This window comes from Annulohypoxylon truncatum, assembly GCF_022578515.1.
Source record: "Annulohypoxylon truncatum strain CBS 140777 unplaced genomic scaffold F4807scaffold_6, whole genome shotgun sequence".
Classification (NCBI taxonomy): domain Eukaryota; kingdom Fungi; phylum Ascomycota; class Sordariomycetes; order Xylariales; family Hypoxylaceae; genus Annulohypoxylon; species Annulohypoxylon truncatum.
Window position 1 is genome coordinate 1,148,680 of NW_025953792.1, and position 14,803 is coordinate 1,163,482.

At 48.8% G+C, this 14,803-nt stretch overlaps 6 protein-coding genes across 6 annotated transcripts; 3 read left to right on the plus strand and 3 right to left on the minus strand.

Annotated features, from left to right (window-relative positions):
• Positions 1-163: 163 nt before the first annotated feature.
• F4807DRAFT_450379 (uncharacterized protein) lies at positions 164-1,144 on the plus strand (the record flags this gene model as incomplete). The annotated part of the gene is made up of 2 exons (XM_048000122.1): positions 164-338; positions 438-1,144. 2 exons carry the CDS (start codon positions 164-166, stop codon positions 1,142-1,144), a joined length of 882 nt encoding a protein of 293 aa, XP_047857348.1.
• A 145-nt stretch (positions 1,145-1,289) lies between these two features.
• Positions 1,290-3,964, minus strand: F4807DRAFT_352069 (uncharacterized protein). The gene is made up of 5 exons (XM_047995471.1): positions 3,738-3,964; positions 3,595-3,674; positions 3,435-3,467; positions 2,563-2,907; positions 1,290-2,483 (listed from the first exon to the last, which is right to left on the minus strand). Exons 1-5 carry the CDS (start codon positions 3,797-3,799, stop codon positions 1,435-1,437), a joined length of 1,569 nt encoding a protein of 522 aa, XP_047857349.1. The 5' UTR covers positions 3,800-3,964; the 3' UTR covers positions 1,290-1,434.
• Positions 3,965-5,112: 1,148 nt separating this feature from the next.
• F4807DRAFT_450381 (zf-DHHC-domain-containing protein) lies at positions 5,113-7,077 on the minus strand (the record flags this gene model as incomplete). The annotated part of the gene is made up of 2 exons (XM_048000123.1): positions 5,113-5,901; positions 5,959-7,077. The coding sequence occupies 2 exons, from the start codon at positions 7,075-7,077 to the stop codon at positions 5,113-5,115; spliced, it is 1,908 nt and encodes a 635-aa protein (XP_047857350.1).
• Positions 7,078-8,066: 989 nt separating this feature from the next.
• On the plus strand, positions 8,067-9,269 carry F4807DRAFT_352241 (uncharacterized protein). The gene is made up of 5 exons (XM_047995473.1): positions 8,067-8,387; positions 8,516-8,567; positions 8,651-8,835; positions 8,936-9,080; positions 9,132-9,269. The coding sequence occupies exons 1-4, from the start codon at positions 8,271-8,273 to the stop codon at positions 8,978-8,980; spliced, it is 399 nt and encodes a 132-aa protein (XP_047857351.1). The 5' UTR covers positions 8,067-8,270; the 3' UTR covers positions 8,981-9,080; positions 9,132-9,269.
• On the minus strand, positions 9,227-11,137 carry F4807DRAFT_352238 (phosphoserine phosphatase serb). Its single transcript, XM_047995472.1, has one exon. It carries the CDS (start codon positions 10,926-10,928, stop codon positions 9,507-9,509), a length of 1,422 nt encoding a protein of 473 aa, XP_047857352.1. The 5' UTR covers positions 10,929-11,137; the 3' UTR covers positions 9,227-9,506.
• A 1,686-nt stretch (positions 11,138-12,823) lies between these two features.
• On the plus strand, positions 12,824-14,651 carry F4807DRAFT_352280 (phosphoadenosine phosphosulfate reductase). Its single transcript, XM_047995474.1, has one exon. The coding sequence runs from the start codon at positions 13,467-13,469 to the stop codon at positions 14,439-14,441; it is 975 nt and encodes a 324-aa protein (XP_047857353.1). The 5' UTR covers positions 12,824-13,466; the 3' UTR covers positions 14,442-14,651.
• Positions 14,652-14,803: the final 152 nt, after the last annotated feature.

Consider the following 14,803-nt stretch of genomic DNA (forward strand, 5'->3'; position numbering starts at 1 on the left):
TATCCCATTGGCTAGCCTTGTGGGCAGCGAGCTTTACATAGTAATGATTTCTTAACTTTAGCCCACCTAATTTTTTAATTTTTTTTTTCTACATTGAATAATCTACAACATACGTTGTATATCGGATACATTGTATGCCACCGTCAACGCCTGCACCGACGCCATGGCCGACCTGTTGCGCCTATCACGGCCATGGCTACTTTCCTCGCTGCGGTCGCGAGCACCATCTCCCGTCCTCTCTCCTCTCTGCCGCAGCTTTAGCACAACGCCGTCCCTAAGCAGAACGATCGGGAAAGGCCACAAGCAGCATGAGCCCGCCGTTACCCCATTACTTCCCAGTTAGTTCCCAATCGGTTCTTTTAGACGCTCATTCGTGTATATACATCCAATTCCACAGATGCTAATTGAAACTCGTCTTTTCCTCCCCGCGTTTACAGAATCCTTAGTGGTCCCACCCATTTGGCGGTTTCCGCGAAGTCCGACGAAGTTCGTCCACATGCTATGGCTAATTCTCAAGACTCGTTTCTATGACCTACGGGCATTGATGTCAATGAAAGCGATGTCAATGGACCCAATGAAGCTCAGCAGGCCGCGTTTCAAGTACAGAAAGTCCACCTTCGTGCCCGCCGCAAAGGCGCTGCACATTCAGATGTCCGAAGCTATGGCTGCCGGCGACAAGGAGACCCTGCGAGTCGTATGCACAGGGGAGCTATACAATAAGCTCGCTAGCGCCATAGATAGCCGTCCCAAGGGCGTGCGCTCCGAGTGGGAGCTCGTTCGCTACGAGAAGTCCTGGCGGTATCCGCGACTGGCCGACGCAAAGCTTGGCACTCAACCCCATTCCCGCGACAAAGCTCTGCTTCAGCAGGCCATCGTCAGCATCGCCAGCGTCCAGCGCATAGCGCGCTACGACGACTCCAAGGGCGGCATCATGATCGACGGGAGCGAGCGCGTGCGCCACATGGTCGAGCACATCGTCATACAATGCATCATAAATCCCTACACCTTCGAGGCCGGCCCTTGGCAGATCTGGGGCACGTTGCCCGAGTCCACTTACGAATCTATACTAGAGGAAGAAGAAGACTTGGCCTTTATGATGGAAGAGTTCGCCAAAACTAACAAGAGTAGAGAGTTCAATCGATAAGGAAATATAACGAGACTATCATAGAGCTTGTATTAGACTACCCTTTGACCTAGTGAAAGGTTCAGTCTGTAGTTGCAAACATGTTATGGCCGATCGTCTAGGTACGTGGTTTGTAGTAGCCTCAACATTTCCTCCATTTACCACTATCGCCTATTCGCTTATTCCCAGTCCCTCCTCGACCCTGTTGTTCTTTTACCCGCTCTCTAGCCCCTCTCCCCTTCCTCTAAACAGCACCAGCACCGCATCACCCTCCTCGCGCTCAAAATCTTTTCTACCCCCCCGCAGGCAATCTAAAAGAACTTGCCGGTTATCTTAGTCGTAGTCGCCTCTTCACTTACCGAGGCTAAGGCATCGGAATCTTCCGGTTGTGCTACAACCGTAGGGCGATCGAGCGCATCGAATCGAGTACCTCGCACCTTCGATTGGGCTAGTTGAACTGCCAGTCTTAATGCCAATGCGCCGAAACCCCAGAGCAAACCTCCAACGGGTGCCGCGACGAAGGCTCCGAATGCGCCCCAGTCGCCGGTGTATAGTCCCTGTTCCAGGAGGATGAGCTCGCCACCCAGCTGCGCGTCGCCGTAGTATATAGTTCCGAAGATGAAGACTGTCAATATCCCGCCTAATCCCCCAACCAAGACCTCGAAGCCCCGCCACCAGTAGAATCGATCCGATAAACCGAGCATAAGTACCGGAATCGTAGCAGCGGACAGAAGGTCGGATATCAAGTAGATCTGTAAGATGCTCGGCGCCTTCAACGCTAGCACTACAACTGGGAAGATAACCAGCACAACAGCGCCACGAATCCACCAGATATTGAGGCGATTTCGAAAGATATCGTTGGAGGCAGAGGACACCATAGCAGACTGTAAACTATCGAAAGCTGCGGTGCTCAGGCAGACTGACATGACTATGACAATACCGACGACCCAGTTAGGTAGCTGTTCGAGCAGGAGGAAGAAAGCAACAGAACCATCTTCATCAGGAGGGAAAGCGCCCGACCAAACAGCGATCAGACCGGTACAGCCAACTAATGTAAGAACGATCAGGATAACAACCATAGCCACAGAAACACCGACCCAGAGATCCTTGTCAGTTTTGGAAGCGAAAGCACGAAGCCAGAAATTGGCTAGGAAGAAGTCATTCGTCAGGACAGCAACGGGCAATATATATATGAGCTGCCATCCCACGAGACTAGGGTTGAGAAGACCAGAATCGACAATCAGCTCCCGCTTGATTTCTGTTTTCGCGCCGACGGTGATCGTAGCTATAAGAATCAGGCAGCAGATCATGGCGCCTTGAATATTGTCGGTGATGAAGGAGATCTTGAATCCTCCAAGGGCTAGCACGTTGTTATCGTCATCGTCAGCAAATTTTCTTCGCCGGTGTTACGAAAGTTTCACAATAAAGGAGTGAATTACATGTATAAATTGTTGTAACGATGCACTCGACGATGACAATTGGAAGGCCATCCAGTCCGGTCAAGGCCTCGACAACTTGGCCGATCGCAGAGAGCTCCGCCACCATATATAGAAACAGTGTCAGGAGAGTCAGGGCACCTAGATAAAGCGCCGTAACTATGCCATACCGCTGTCTCGTCCATTCCGTGAGTACGAAACCTTCTGGGCACTTCCTACGGATGACAGGTGCAAGGGCTGCGAAGACCAACAGCGGGCAGGCAGACGCAATCGCATAGACAACGACTCCCTGGACACCGGCAAGAGTAGCTAGCTGGGGATAGGAGAATAGAATACCCGAACCCATAGCTGAAATTTTAGCAATGAAGGTTAGTATATTCAGATATCGAAATGGGGGGGGGGGGGGGAGAGAAGGGATCGGAGCGGCAGCACGTTTCCCACGCAAGCATTAACTTGATCGAGTAATTACGGTACAATCTCAGCTTCATTTCCACAGAATCTCAGGGGATCTCCTCGCAGTCTTCTAGTGACAGAAGTGAGAGGTTAGAAACCGAGAGAACTGCTTCAATTCGGCGCCCGTAGTGAGCCGCAATCTACCTATCCCCTGTAGCAGGCTCGAAAAGAGGCGCGCAGAGGAAGGAGATCTGCTTTGCATGGGTACAAACCTACTTGTCAGTTATGCAACTCATACTCTGGTCCCAAACTCCTACTGCACGGCAGGATGAATTGACAACCTCGGGCGTGCCGCGACGGAAGAGAAATTCGAAATCCGGATCCGAACTGGTCAATAAAAAGGTGCTACCGCTCTTGATCCTCGAAAAGGAGAAGGGAGGCCAGGCCATTTGCCAAAGCACCAGATCAATTTTCCTACTCACCGGCAGCGATGAAGTTGAGGGCCAAAGGAAACGCTGTAGAGAGTATTAGTATCATATGCATTATATCTCGGGGGTGATAGAGGGGAACAGATGACGAGAGCACTTGGATATCCGGTGGCGAAGAATGCCAGGACACCCAGTCCTCGTTTGGATTTCTAACCAGACTGAGTTCTGTTCCCTGCAAGGAATTCGGATTTGGGCTGGTTTCTCATCTTCCAGGCCAAGCCGGTTCCCAGTAAACTATAGATTTACGGTAAGCCAATGACAACAGGGGGCAGATGTAAACCCAGTTGACGAGCATACAGAAAGGCGCCATAAGTGAGATATAAGATGGCATTCGAAGCCTGAAACGATGGCTGGCCCATCTTCGAAGAATTCCTCGAGGTGGAGACTATCGAAATATCAGATCTAAGCAATGAGCGCTTCTTAGCAAAGACGCAATTGTAACATAAAGCGTCGCCGAAAAGATAAGTAAAATCCAAAAGTCTATAATCCAAAGAACGACAAGGAAGAGAAGGGGGAGAAGTAGAAACTAGAATAAAAAGGAAACAAGGAAAGAAAAACACCACAAATTTTGTCACGAGAGAAGCTAAGCTAGTATTAGCTGTAGCTTCCTCATCGAGTTGTACTAATACGACGAAGTGGAGAATAGGTGGAGACTACTTATGTAGTGCCTACCTACAGACGTTTGCTGCTCAATAATCGAATAATAATGTATCTATCCGGTAGTATAGGTAGGTACTTGATTGGAACTTCGAAACTTGTACCTTGGAGGTCTGTTTCATCCAATCAGACCTCAGAGTCTGCATTATATGTAGCTTCAAATTATATCTATGTCCATTGTCTACGTACTTACACATATAAAAAGGAGAAATCATATATGCTTTCATTCCTACGTACCTAGGTATTCATCTTGCTATCATACGTAGTACCTAGTGAGCTTCATTTATGTTTAGAATGCCCACTGCTTAGCCCTAGGTCGGCTTCCCACAAGTACCTATGCATGTAATCTGGCGTCACAAATAAAAGCCATCTTCATAATCTCGGAGATATACGGCCTATTCTGGGATATCAACCGTAGCGTTCACGTCAAGCTACGACGTATAAGACGGCGTTGTCCGGAGCAACAGCGACCTCAGGTTTGGTTCCTACTTGCCATTACGGTGCTCAAGTACATGTGCGTCCTAGTCGACAATAACCTCATAGCCAGGCAGTTGGATCTTCGTTACACATCTTTCATTTCGCTAGCGAAATGTATATTTTTGGTGGCGCTAGATATTCAACGGTCTCCTGTACAGCAACCACAATCGATCAGTTCAGAGTTGAAACCTGGCTACCAATGCTCAACTCTTTGGGAGAGCCACATCCCCAACGCAACCAACAGTGAATGCCCCTTCTCTCCGTAGACTCATTCAGACACGCCATTTGCTCCCTTCTGGCCCCTACTGCATCGTAAATATTCGGTCTTATGGAAGAAATTGAATACCTAGCACCTAGAGCGCCGCGGGATCGCACGCCTCCCCCCTGATTCTAGCAAGGGTATTGTACAGAACGGTAAAATTGGATGTCGGGGTACTCATATTAGGAGAGATGGCCCAGAGTAGGCATACAATGACGAACAGAAATCGTCGGCTACCACGGTAGCAGAGGAAGACATAAGAGACTCATAGGTGGCATTTCATCGTGTACTGGCTGTGAGGTTGCGCAAGGCGGTAGGTCCCGAAAAGCCTGTAGCGGGGCCTCGTACATTTTGCATCTCCATATCCTGTCCATCTCTCGACGAACTCTTCCCGTGCTGATCTCGACGCTCACCGAATCGCTGATCTCCCTCTTCAAACCGGTACTTAAAGCGGTAGTACGTCGGCGGCCGCGGGCGGCACAACACAACGATCCAATTTTTCCATATGCTGCCTTGAGTGAAGGCCCGATACCGCTCCTTCTTCAAGAATTTGTGCGAATTTAGGAACTCCCTGGTTGTTTCGCCCCTAGCCATGAGAAAAAGATGATATCCCATCAGAGCAGCCGGATATACGAAACCAAGGACCCCATAAATCACCATGGCAAAAGGGACCCGGAAATGGCTCACGGCTTCTCCGAAGGAAACGTGCTCCTCGTTTGAGAAGACCAGCACTTGCGCGAGAGAGGCAGCTATCAGATAGATCGAGAGGAGGGTACCTGAAGTTATAAAAGCAAGGAAATATCGGTAATTGCGTCTCCCAACACAATTATTAATCCAAACGCAGTGATGATCTTGGGTTTCGACGCAATTATCACACAATCGACAATGATGGGCTCGCGGGGGACGCCAGATATTGCAGGTCTTGCAGTACTTCGTCGGTACTTCCATTGCCGCAGTGCTTGACTCGGCCGATTTGACAAGAGTCCAGTCATTCGTTGGCGGAGCTAAGCGCAAGGGGTCCTCATGCTCATCCACCGGTGGAAATTGATGTATATTGCGTGGTAAGATCTAAATAAGGACGTTAGCATCACCGCGAAGTAGCGCCTTTAGATTACTCTTACTCACCCCTGGATCTGAGCCTGACGCGTGAAGGAACGACGAGATGCAAATATAAAACAGATAGGCGAAGAAAATAGGGACAGCAGGTGAAACATGGTGCCACAGGTAAGAAGCTGAAAACGCGAAGAAAAGAATAGCTGGCAGGACAACGAAAAAGCCAGTAGCGATATTGATGGGTCGGTGGCGCGTGTTTTGAAGACGACCGCCAATGCAGAATACGGTGTTGCCCTCGAAATACTCGTGGTTATAGCCATGAGTAAGCGTCTTCTCCTTGGTTGCCTTGGCTTTGGTCTTGGCCTTTGCGGCGGGGGCGCTGGCAGCAGAAGGGGCGAATCGGGGAGACGACGCGCCAGAAGACAGCTTCTCGGCACCATGCGTGTTACGATTGGCGGGGGTAGCGGTAGTGTCACCCTTGCCAGGTAGAAAGAGGCTTGATCTGAAAGAGCGCGGCGAGTTGATCGGGCTTGGTAAGTTCCCACTGCCCCCGTAGGTCTTAGATTTGCCAACATCCAGGCTCAGACCTTTCTCTTCGGCCTTCTTGCGCTGCAATGGGCGCACGCTCTCACTGACGCTACCCGCAGGATAATGACCACGAGTCGGACTCGTGGTGGCAGTGATACGATCGTACGGCTCGGTCACCTCGGTACCCCTCGAAGGGGGTGGCTGGCCATCAGCCTCATCAGTCATGTGGCGGACTAGGCGAGCTACGGGTCTTGATATAGTAGCACCCTGCGGCGGTGGTGCGATGTGGGACTGATCCTCATCCGGTACGTCTTCGGTGCTTGGCCGGCCTTGAATTCCTGTAGCGGGACGTGATGCGCCTCGTTGGGCTTGCAACTTCTGAGAACTCATAGGGTGAAAGAAGGCATGCGAAGCCAAGGGAACATGACTTCGGCTTGTAGAGCTAGCAGGCCGGCCACTATTGATGCTACCGGTAAGGCTTCCTCTTTGTAAAGCCTTTCTCATGGGAGTTCCTTGCGACCAAGCACCGCGCGACGAAGACATGCCAGTTCTCGCGGTTCCAGGGCGAGACTCGCTGGCGCGAAGACTTCTCCTCTGACTTCCGTTTGTTCTTATTTGCTCTTGAGTGGCTCCGTCGCCATCTTCGGACGCGATGTCGGTCATTCTCGATGAGATGATACTGGGGGGGCCTGCGGGGAACTTGGGACTCGGAAAACTGCCCATGTCATCTTCTGGCGAGGTAGGTCTCGCCGGTGGCTGATTAGCCGCCATTGCCAAGGCAATGATGCTTCTGTGACAATCCGTGTTCTCGCGTTCTCTTTTCTTCTTTTTATTTGCACTATTCAGTTTCCATACGACCGTTCCCTACAACATCGCAATCATGCAAAATAGCCGGAATCTTGGCGCCGTTACCGAGTGTGGCAGAATCAATCCCTTGGTGAGTAGTCGGGAAACGGTCGCGACTATGAGATCTTACAGTATGGGCAGTAATAATACTTGGGTCCTGATTGTGTGATCAAAGGAGAGTGATAAAGGATCGAAGGATGATATCGATGTTTACTGACGGGCAAGAGGGTGGATCGTCTACTGTTTGAAGCGGGAAGGTTGAATTGACAATTAAGAGAGTGTCGATGATTATATCGATCGTGTCTGCACAGCAGGTGTGATGTAGTCAGTCGGGTTGTCAGAGTTAATATTGATGAAGGGAATTGAATTGGAAGTGAAAAATTAAAGAAGGACAGTCGGTCGATTCAGATCGAAATGGTGGGATGTCGTGATAATCCGCAAAATTCGCGGTTGTCGCGAGATCTGAGATGGGAGAAAAACGACATCAATATTGAAAGGGGCTTGTCTTGCCATGTCTTGCATAAAATAAGGTTACCTTCTTCGGCCTTCCCCATTTACTACTAGGTGAACTGTAGGTCTGCATAAATGTACATGTCACACATACACATCTGTGCAGTAGCAGATTAGGGTGCCTATGCATACACAAGCACCTGCTGCATAGTTATGTGCATATGACGCAGATACGCTTTGACCATTCTTTTTAAACCTTAATTAGGTAGGTATGTACATAGTTACCTAGGTACCTAGTAGGTTCTATGTACTTAGGCGCGATATTCAGCGCTGCCTCAAAAATGAGGTATAAAAACCTTCCAATAAATATATTCCCTGATTGGCCAATGTGCCAGCTTAGGACCACCCAAATTACTCCATCGTACGACATCGAAGCTTCTCTTAAGCGAAACCTCCTCAAACCCGACATCACGTCAGTATCTAACAAGGTACAATAAAACGCGACACTTACGACACTTACGACACTTTCGATACCTACGATACCTACGATAGCGTCGATCATGGCTTCCATTATCGCTCGGCGAGCCTTTTCCCAAAGGGCATTCTCTACCACCGCCCGCCGATTGTCGACCGACCCAGCCCTCAAAGAGGAGACGAAGCGCAATCCCGAGTTGATGGTACGTCATATTCGGAAGTCCAACGATATGCATAGGATACCCTTCGCTCTGCTTCTATTTGTCGAGGGCAGGGCAAGATGAAACGTGGGAATGGATGCTGACTCGATGATTCGACTTGTCAAATATAGATTTTGGGAGGTGTAATGGTTCTGGCTTTGGGTGGTGCCGGTCTTTACTTCGGTATGGCTTCTAACATCTACCAACTTAACCTCTCGTCTTCGCCCTTGTCGCTGTTCGAAATCTAACCAATCCGCCTAATATAGGCCGCTCTCCTACTCAATCGACTTCCGAAGCGCCCGTTGGCCTAGCCAAATCTGGCATGCCGTGGGAAACCGGCGCAACCGAGGGCAAGTACCGATACCATCCCGGTGGTGATCCGGATTCTTCTCCCAAGGACGCCCCCAGCGCCGTCAATGTTGTCGTCGTCCCCAATGTCAACTTGCCAAAGGTACGTCGTCATAGCCGCGATATCCCGTCATCTTATGCATCTCTCGCAGTTACCTACATATGGCAGAGTCTAGCAATCTCAACTAACTTGGTATCTACAGGAACTCCATGAACGCTACAACAAATGGGGCAAGGATGGTTACTAGATCTGTACTTCTATCTCGAGAAAATCACCTTGCATAGCCGCAGCTACAGGAGTGAGGGATTTCACCAACTTTGCTGTACATAACCCAAACAAGCATTGTGGTATTGTTAGCACTACTGCTGTTGACTATGTCGTCTTCTAATAATACCCAGCCACAAAAGTATTGCTCGGTTATGTGTTATTCATGTCTGACTAGGCAGAACCCCATACTTTGAAGTGCATAATCACTACCTTGGGGTGGCTCTTTTTCCGTATCATACCATATCATTCGGCCATTAGAGCTAGAATAGCTGTGCTAGTAATAGACCTGCATTGCCATCGCAAACGATAACCTAGTGCGGTGAGACCGAGAACCCTCTAAACGGAAACTTTCTCAAGCCATACGTCGTCCATCATAACCAAGGTATTGGGAAGTCACAATTTTGCGGATTGCTTCTCCACAATCCAGATGTTGGAAGTATCAAGACAGGCGAAAGCCACACATTTACGACACAGCATTCAGTAGACGTACCTACCTCCTTCCAGGCTCACGTCGTCAGCAGATCCACCTCTTCGCTCGTGAGACCAAACAAATATAGTAAGTCGACCAGGGTCTCGCCATTGAGCCGTGCGCCAGCCTCTAGCTGCACTCTCGGTTTTGCGTTCCATGCTACGCCCAAGCCCGCCGTGTCCAGCATCAATAGATCATTGGCGCCATCGCCAACGGCCACGACTTGCTCGAGTGCGATTCCTTCTTTCTTGGCAATCTCGAGGAGAAGTTCCTGCTTTCGCTCTCTACCTACGACGCGTCCTTTCACCTCGCCTGTCAGGCGTCCGGAGTCATCAATTATAACCTCGTTCGCGTGTGAGTATTCAATTCCCAGTTCATTAGCGAGCCAACGCGTCAGTGGCAAGAAGCCTCCAGACAGCACGGCGGTTTTGATACCCAACCTCTTAAACGCTTTTAATAATTCGGGGACCCCTTTTGTCACATTCAGGACGGGCCGCAACTGCTCAAAAATTGTGGCCGGGAGTCCCTTGAGTAGGGCAACCCGTTCCCGAAATGCGGCGTCGAACTCCAGCTCCCCTAGCATTGCCCGGTGTGTGATATCCGCAACTTTGGCGGCCAGGTCCGGGGGATCTGTGATGGTCGCGGCGAGTAGATCAATCACCTCTTGCGTGATCAACGTGCTATCCATGTCGAAAACGACTAGACGTGGATATCGCCTCCACAGGGTGTCCCGTTGCAGCGCGACGTCAACGTTCCATTCTCGCTCAAATCGATAGATGAGCTCATGTTTCCGGAGATCAGTCAGCGACAGATAGCTTGGGGATGGTGCAGGGGACAATGACAACTCGACAATAAGAGGGTGCTCCGGATCGTCGAGACAACGATGAGAGGAGGTGATTTCTTCAACGCCCCTAGGCAGAGGAAACGTGGACATCAGATGGAGAAAGGATGTGATGCACAACGGGGATATGTAAGAACCGTAAAGGTGGTCAAGAGGCTCGGGTTCAGCAGCAACCGGAGGTTCCAAGGGAAATGACTCAATATTAGTCGTTGGAGCGAGGTTGGCGGGGATATCGGAATTGGAGGAGGGGAACCGCGGGGAGGGAACCACATTAGGCGCACGAGGCGACGTGGACTTGTATATCAAGGTAGCCACAAGTCGATCCGATCTGGTACCTCGGGTCGGGGCGCAGTTAGGATGGGTGAAGTCGTGATTAGCACCTTCGAGGATGCGTGGCGGCTCGTCCTTGGAGGGCACGCCATTAAACGGGCTAAAGGACTTAGGAGGGGATATTCTAGACCCTTGAAGATCTTCGACGACGGTATCAATGCCAAAATGGCTATCCAGATGTTTGGGTGGTCGATACTGCTGGTGTTCTTTGAGGTAGGAACTAGTTCGCATCGAAGACAATTGCGGTCGACCCGAATTCTGCTTGGAGGGGCTGTCATCGGCGGCCATGATGACGATGACGGATTTACGTAAGAAACAGGATCACCTATATAGACAATATTTATAAATAATGAAAAAAGGCGATAATAGGTGCAGAGGATCGAATTCGAAGCCCTCTCAAGAGTTTCTAGGCTCGTTTCAAGGACAATTGAATTATATTGGATCGTATTGGATTTCGTAGGCGGATAGAGGTCCTTCTCTTGCGAAGGGGATGTAGTTCATAAATTGCGCGGGGTGTTTTTTTTTCTCTCTTACCTGGACTAAGTGTGGGGAAGGTTCCTGGTGGCTGGGTCCTGACCAAGCATGTAATTGGTCGAAAGCTCAACAGTTTTTAAGTTTTTGATTAAAGATGACTGGATGAATTTTTCGGGTTTTCACCGGTCAGGAAGTTACCCAGGTACATACTTAGGAGGACTCGAAAATGTACCTACCTACCTAGTAGGCAGATTTCGTCATGGACATTGATGTATGTAACTAGGTATCCATGTGTACCTAAGCACATATTTAAGTATGTATCTAGGTAAATATTATATGCAGTCAACCAAAGAATTCCCACAGATAAAAAGTGATCTCGAGTGCTGCGCATAGACGTATAAATATGCACGCAGGTATAGTAGATTACTAATTACTGAATTATTAAGCAATCGAAAATCGAATAAGTTGAAAGAATGGAAATTTTGGTCTCCAAGAAATATTGAGAAGAAGGCGCACTTGGACCTTATTAATAATTCAATGTCCACAACTATCTAGGTACCATGTACCCCAGGATCTCGCAGGACCGGGGTTAGATGTCAAATTGAATGCGGTAGGGTACCTAGCCGCTTAATGCAGATCATCTACGGACGGCTATCGGTCCCGATGAACCGTTCAAGCGGCTCTTGAACCATTGCAACATTTCAACCTCATACCGAGACCCGGATCCATCAAACTTCATTTCCGTTTTAATTTTTGAAAAGGTAAAAAGGGGGGAAGAGAAAGAAAAACTTTCAACGCTCCGACAACCGCTACCAAATCGCAATATCGTCTAAGAATCACGACATTCCTTCCTCGGGCGTCGTTACGAGACTTAGGACATAGGTATCATCTCACGCGGAGATCTGCCAGTTAAGCCGGAGAGGTGGAATAGGCAATAGGAATCGAACAAACCACACACCCAAAAAAAAAAAAAAAAAAAAAAAAAAAAAAAAAAGGCCAGGATGGAAACCTTACATGAATGAGTAGGGAAGTAAATTACTTTTCTGTTAGACCTGTAAACCCTCATACAGGCTTACGCTAAGCTCTCTCCCACGACAGATATTATTCGCATATCCTCATATATTTTCAGTGAAGTACCTATAAGTAATATTACAGGGTTAACGAAGGTCCGAAATAAGATTAATCGGAAACCACTGGAAACAAACCAAACTACTTGTATAGTACTTGGAAGATGTGTGGTCACGCGGACATACCTGGATACATACCTACATATTAAAGGACCTAAATAAATAAAAGTCTAGACTCTCTAAAATAGTGGTCGGTTCGGGTAGGAAGGCTTCAAGATACATCCCTAGCATATATGTACTATAACTCAAATAACCGACGTGGGCGTTCCAATCACTCCATAGCAAAAGCTAATATCGTCGATTGTAGTTACCCAATCACCATCCACGAAACGGCCATCATACATGTTACCGGAAGTTTATACTAGTATATATAGGTAGTTACCAACAGTTACCTACCTATCCAATTCAATGGCATCATCGTTATCACAAATAATAGACTTGGGGAATTCAAGGGTCGAAAAGGGCACAGCAATTCTGGTGTTGCCACCACATTAGCTGATACACGTTGAATATAGTAATTTGCCGTTATGGCTGCTTTGGAAAGAGTCCCCAGTATTCGGCCAATCAGTCGGACGGCTTTGTTGTTACGACTATACTAGCGCCGATGTCGTGATCGGTCTCTAAAATTTCTAAGATGCCTTGACGCCTTCGAAATACGGCCTATCGCCTGTAATATCTCATCTAAGCTGATCGCGCAATACCCCCGGCTCCATATGCGACAACTTTACAACAACCTAAGCCCGGTTCCTGTGCTCGACACATCCCGAGAACCGGATTAGTCATGCATTTTCCGGGGAAAAGTATGCAAATATACTTTAGTCACTGGTTTGATTAGTATATACTACGCATTAGAGTATCGAAGTAGGTATCTATCTACAAACTCGGACGACGGGCTTCTCTTGTTGACCCCCCTTATAACTCAAGCAACACTTCTGACGCTTTTCCCCATACCGATTTCTTCAGGCCATCTTCTGACATTCTTCTCTCTTGCCCTTGTTCTCATCGTCATCCCCAATTTTAGCATAACCGTTCTCCAGTTGCTCCTAGCGGTACCACTCATCTTAGTATCTCATCCTAGCTGCTCCGAATCTCATATCCCTTCACTTCTTCACTTTCTCGACTCAGACTTCGCTCGGCCAGTTGAGAGAATTTCAATCCATTCACACACACACACACAAACACATATACACACATACACACACACAGAGAGAGAGAGAGAGACAGGATGGAATCATCGTCGTTCGCCGAGTCTTCCTCAAGCTCATCGTCCCCACGTCTCACATCTAAAAGATTACCGCCGGTAACTGATTTAGAGTCGGGATACGTCTCGGGAACTTCGTCGACCGCTGGATCCTCAGGCGAGCTGCCACAAGTGACACTCACACAACCACATATGAAGCATCTCAACCGACAACTAGAAAAGATGACTGCCATGGATAGACTCCGCTTCGTCAAGGTCTGCTTTCCCAATCTATATCAATCAACCGCTTTCGGCCTTACTGGCCTAGTATCCACGGATATGCTCTCAAAGATCGAGAGCGAATCGCCGGGATCTTCGCCCGTCGACCTCATCTTCCTAGATACGCTTTATCACTTCGAAGAGACATATGCCCTAGTCGAAAAAGTCAAGGAGAGGTACCCGAGCGTCCGCATCCACACGTACACGCCAAAGGATGCCAACACTACAGCAGAGTTTGAGGAGAGGTATGGCGCAGGGCTATACGACACGGCAGCGGAGTTGTACGACTGGATTGCCAAGGTCGAGCCGCAACAGAGAGCCTATTCGGAGTTGAACGTGGCTGCCGTCCTGACCGGCCGAAGGCGTTCTCAGGGAGGCGAACGTGACAAGATTGGCATCCTTGAGATGGACGAAGAGACTGGCATCGTCAAGATAAACCCGCTAGTAGACTGGACCTTCGCCCAGGTCAAGCAGTATATCACGGAGAACAATGTCCCCTATAATGAACTCCTAGACAGAGGGTATAAGTCCGTCGGCGACTGGCATTCGACATCCCCGGTCTCGGCAGGCGAGGATGAAAGAGCCGGTCGGTGGAAGGGCCAAGCTAAATCAGAATGCGGCATTCACAACAAGAAGTCTCGATACGCTCAGTATCTTGAAGAAATGCAGCGCAAGGCCGAGGAGGAACAGCTTGCAGCAGCACTCGAGAAAGTGGAAAGAGAGCAGAAGGCAGAGGATTAAAATGGTATTGGATGAGAGCTTACAACCGTTCTGTCATAGGAATGGCGGGTAGAAGGTCGACCTAATAGGGAGGGGGAAACACCCCCCAAAAGACTGATGATCTATTTAGCCACCATTGCTACGGGTTGTTAGTAAGAGCCGTCGTTTTTTGGACGTTGTTCGAATAACTAGTACGGTTGTTCGGTTGCATATTTTACCAGGGGTCGAGCTTTGGGATTGGATTGAACAGGTACATATTGCATTGGCGATGGTGTTTTCGGCGTATACTGTACTTAGATATGAAAGGACCTGTATATGTCCATGAGATTGATCATCGTTCCAAATAGAAATAATACTTCGACTTTGATTTCACGGCTGCGTCA

What these genes read in the sequence shown, in the direction of transcription:
- F4807DRAFT_352069 (XM_047995471.1), bottom strand. Translation starts at nt 3,799, where the DNA reads ATGGGCCAGCCATCGTTTCAGGCTTCGAATGCCATCTTATATCTCACT. An exon ending in CTCACTTATGGCGCCTTTCT is followed by an intron (nt 3,675 to 3,737) that starts GTATGCTCGTCA and finishes GTAAATCTATAG; the next exon opens with TTTACTGGGAACCGGCTTGG. An exon ending in CCTCAACTTCATCGCTGCCG is followed by an intron (nt 2,908 to 3,434) that starts GTGAGTAGGAAA and finishes CTAAAATTTCAG; the next exon opens with CTATGGGTTCGGGTATTCTA.
- F4807DRAFT_352241 (XM_047995473.1), top strand. Translation starts at nt 8,271, where the DNA reads ATGGCTTCCATTATCGCTCGGCGAGCCTTTTCCCAAAGGGCATTCTCT. An exon ending in AGCGCAATCCCGAGTTGATG is followed by an intron (nt 8,388 to 8,515) that starts GTACGTCATATT and finishes TGTCAAATATAG; the next exon opens with ATTTTGGGAGGTGTAATGGT. An exon ending in TGGTGCCGGTCTTTACTTCG is followed by an intron (nt 8,568 to 8,650) that starts GTATGGCTTCTA and finishes CGCCTAATATAG; the next exon opens with GCCGCTCTCCTACTCAATCG.
- F4807DRAFT_352238 (XM_047995472.1), bottom strand. Translation starts at nt 10,928, where the DNA reads ATGGCCGCCGATGACAGCCCCTCCAAGCAGAATTCGGGTCGACCGCAA.
- F4807DRAFT_352280 (XM_047995474.1), top strand. Translation starts at nt 13,467, where the DNA reads ATGGAATCATCGTCGTTCGCCGAGTCTTCCTCAAGCTCATCGTCCCCA.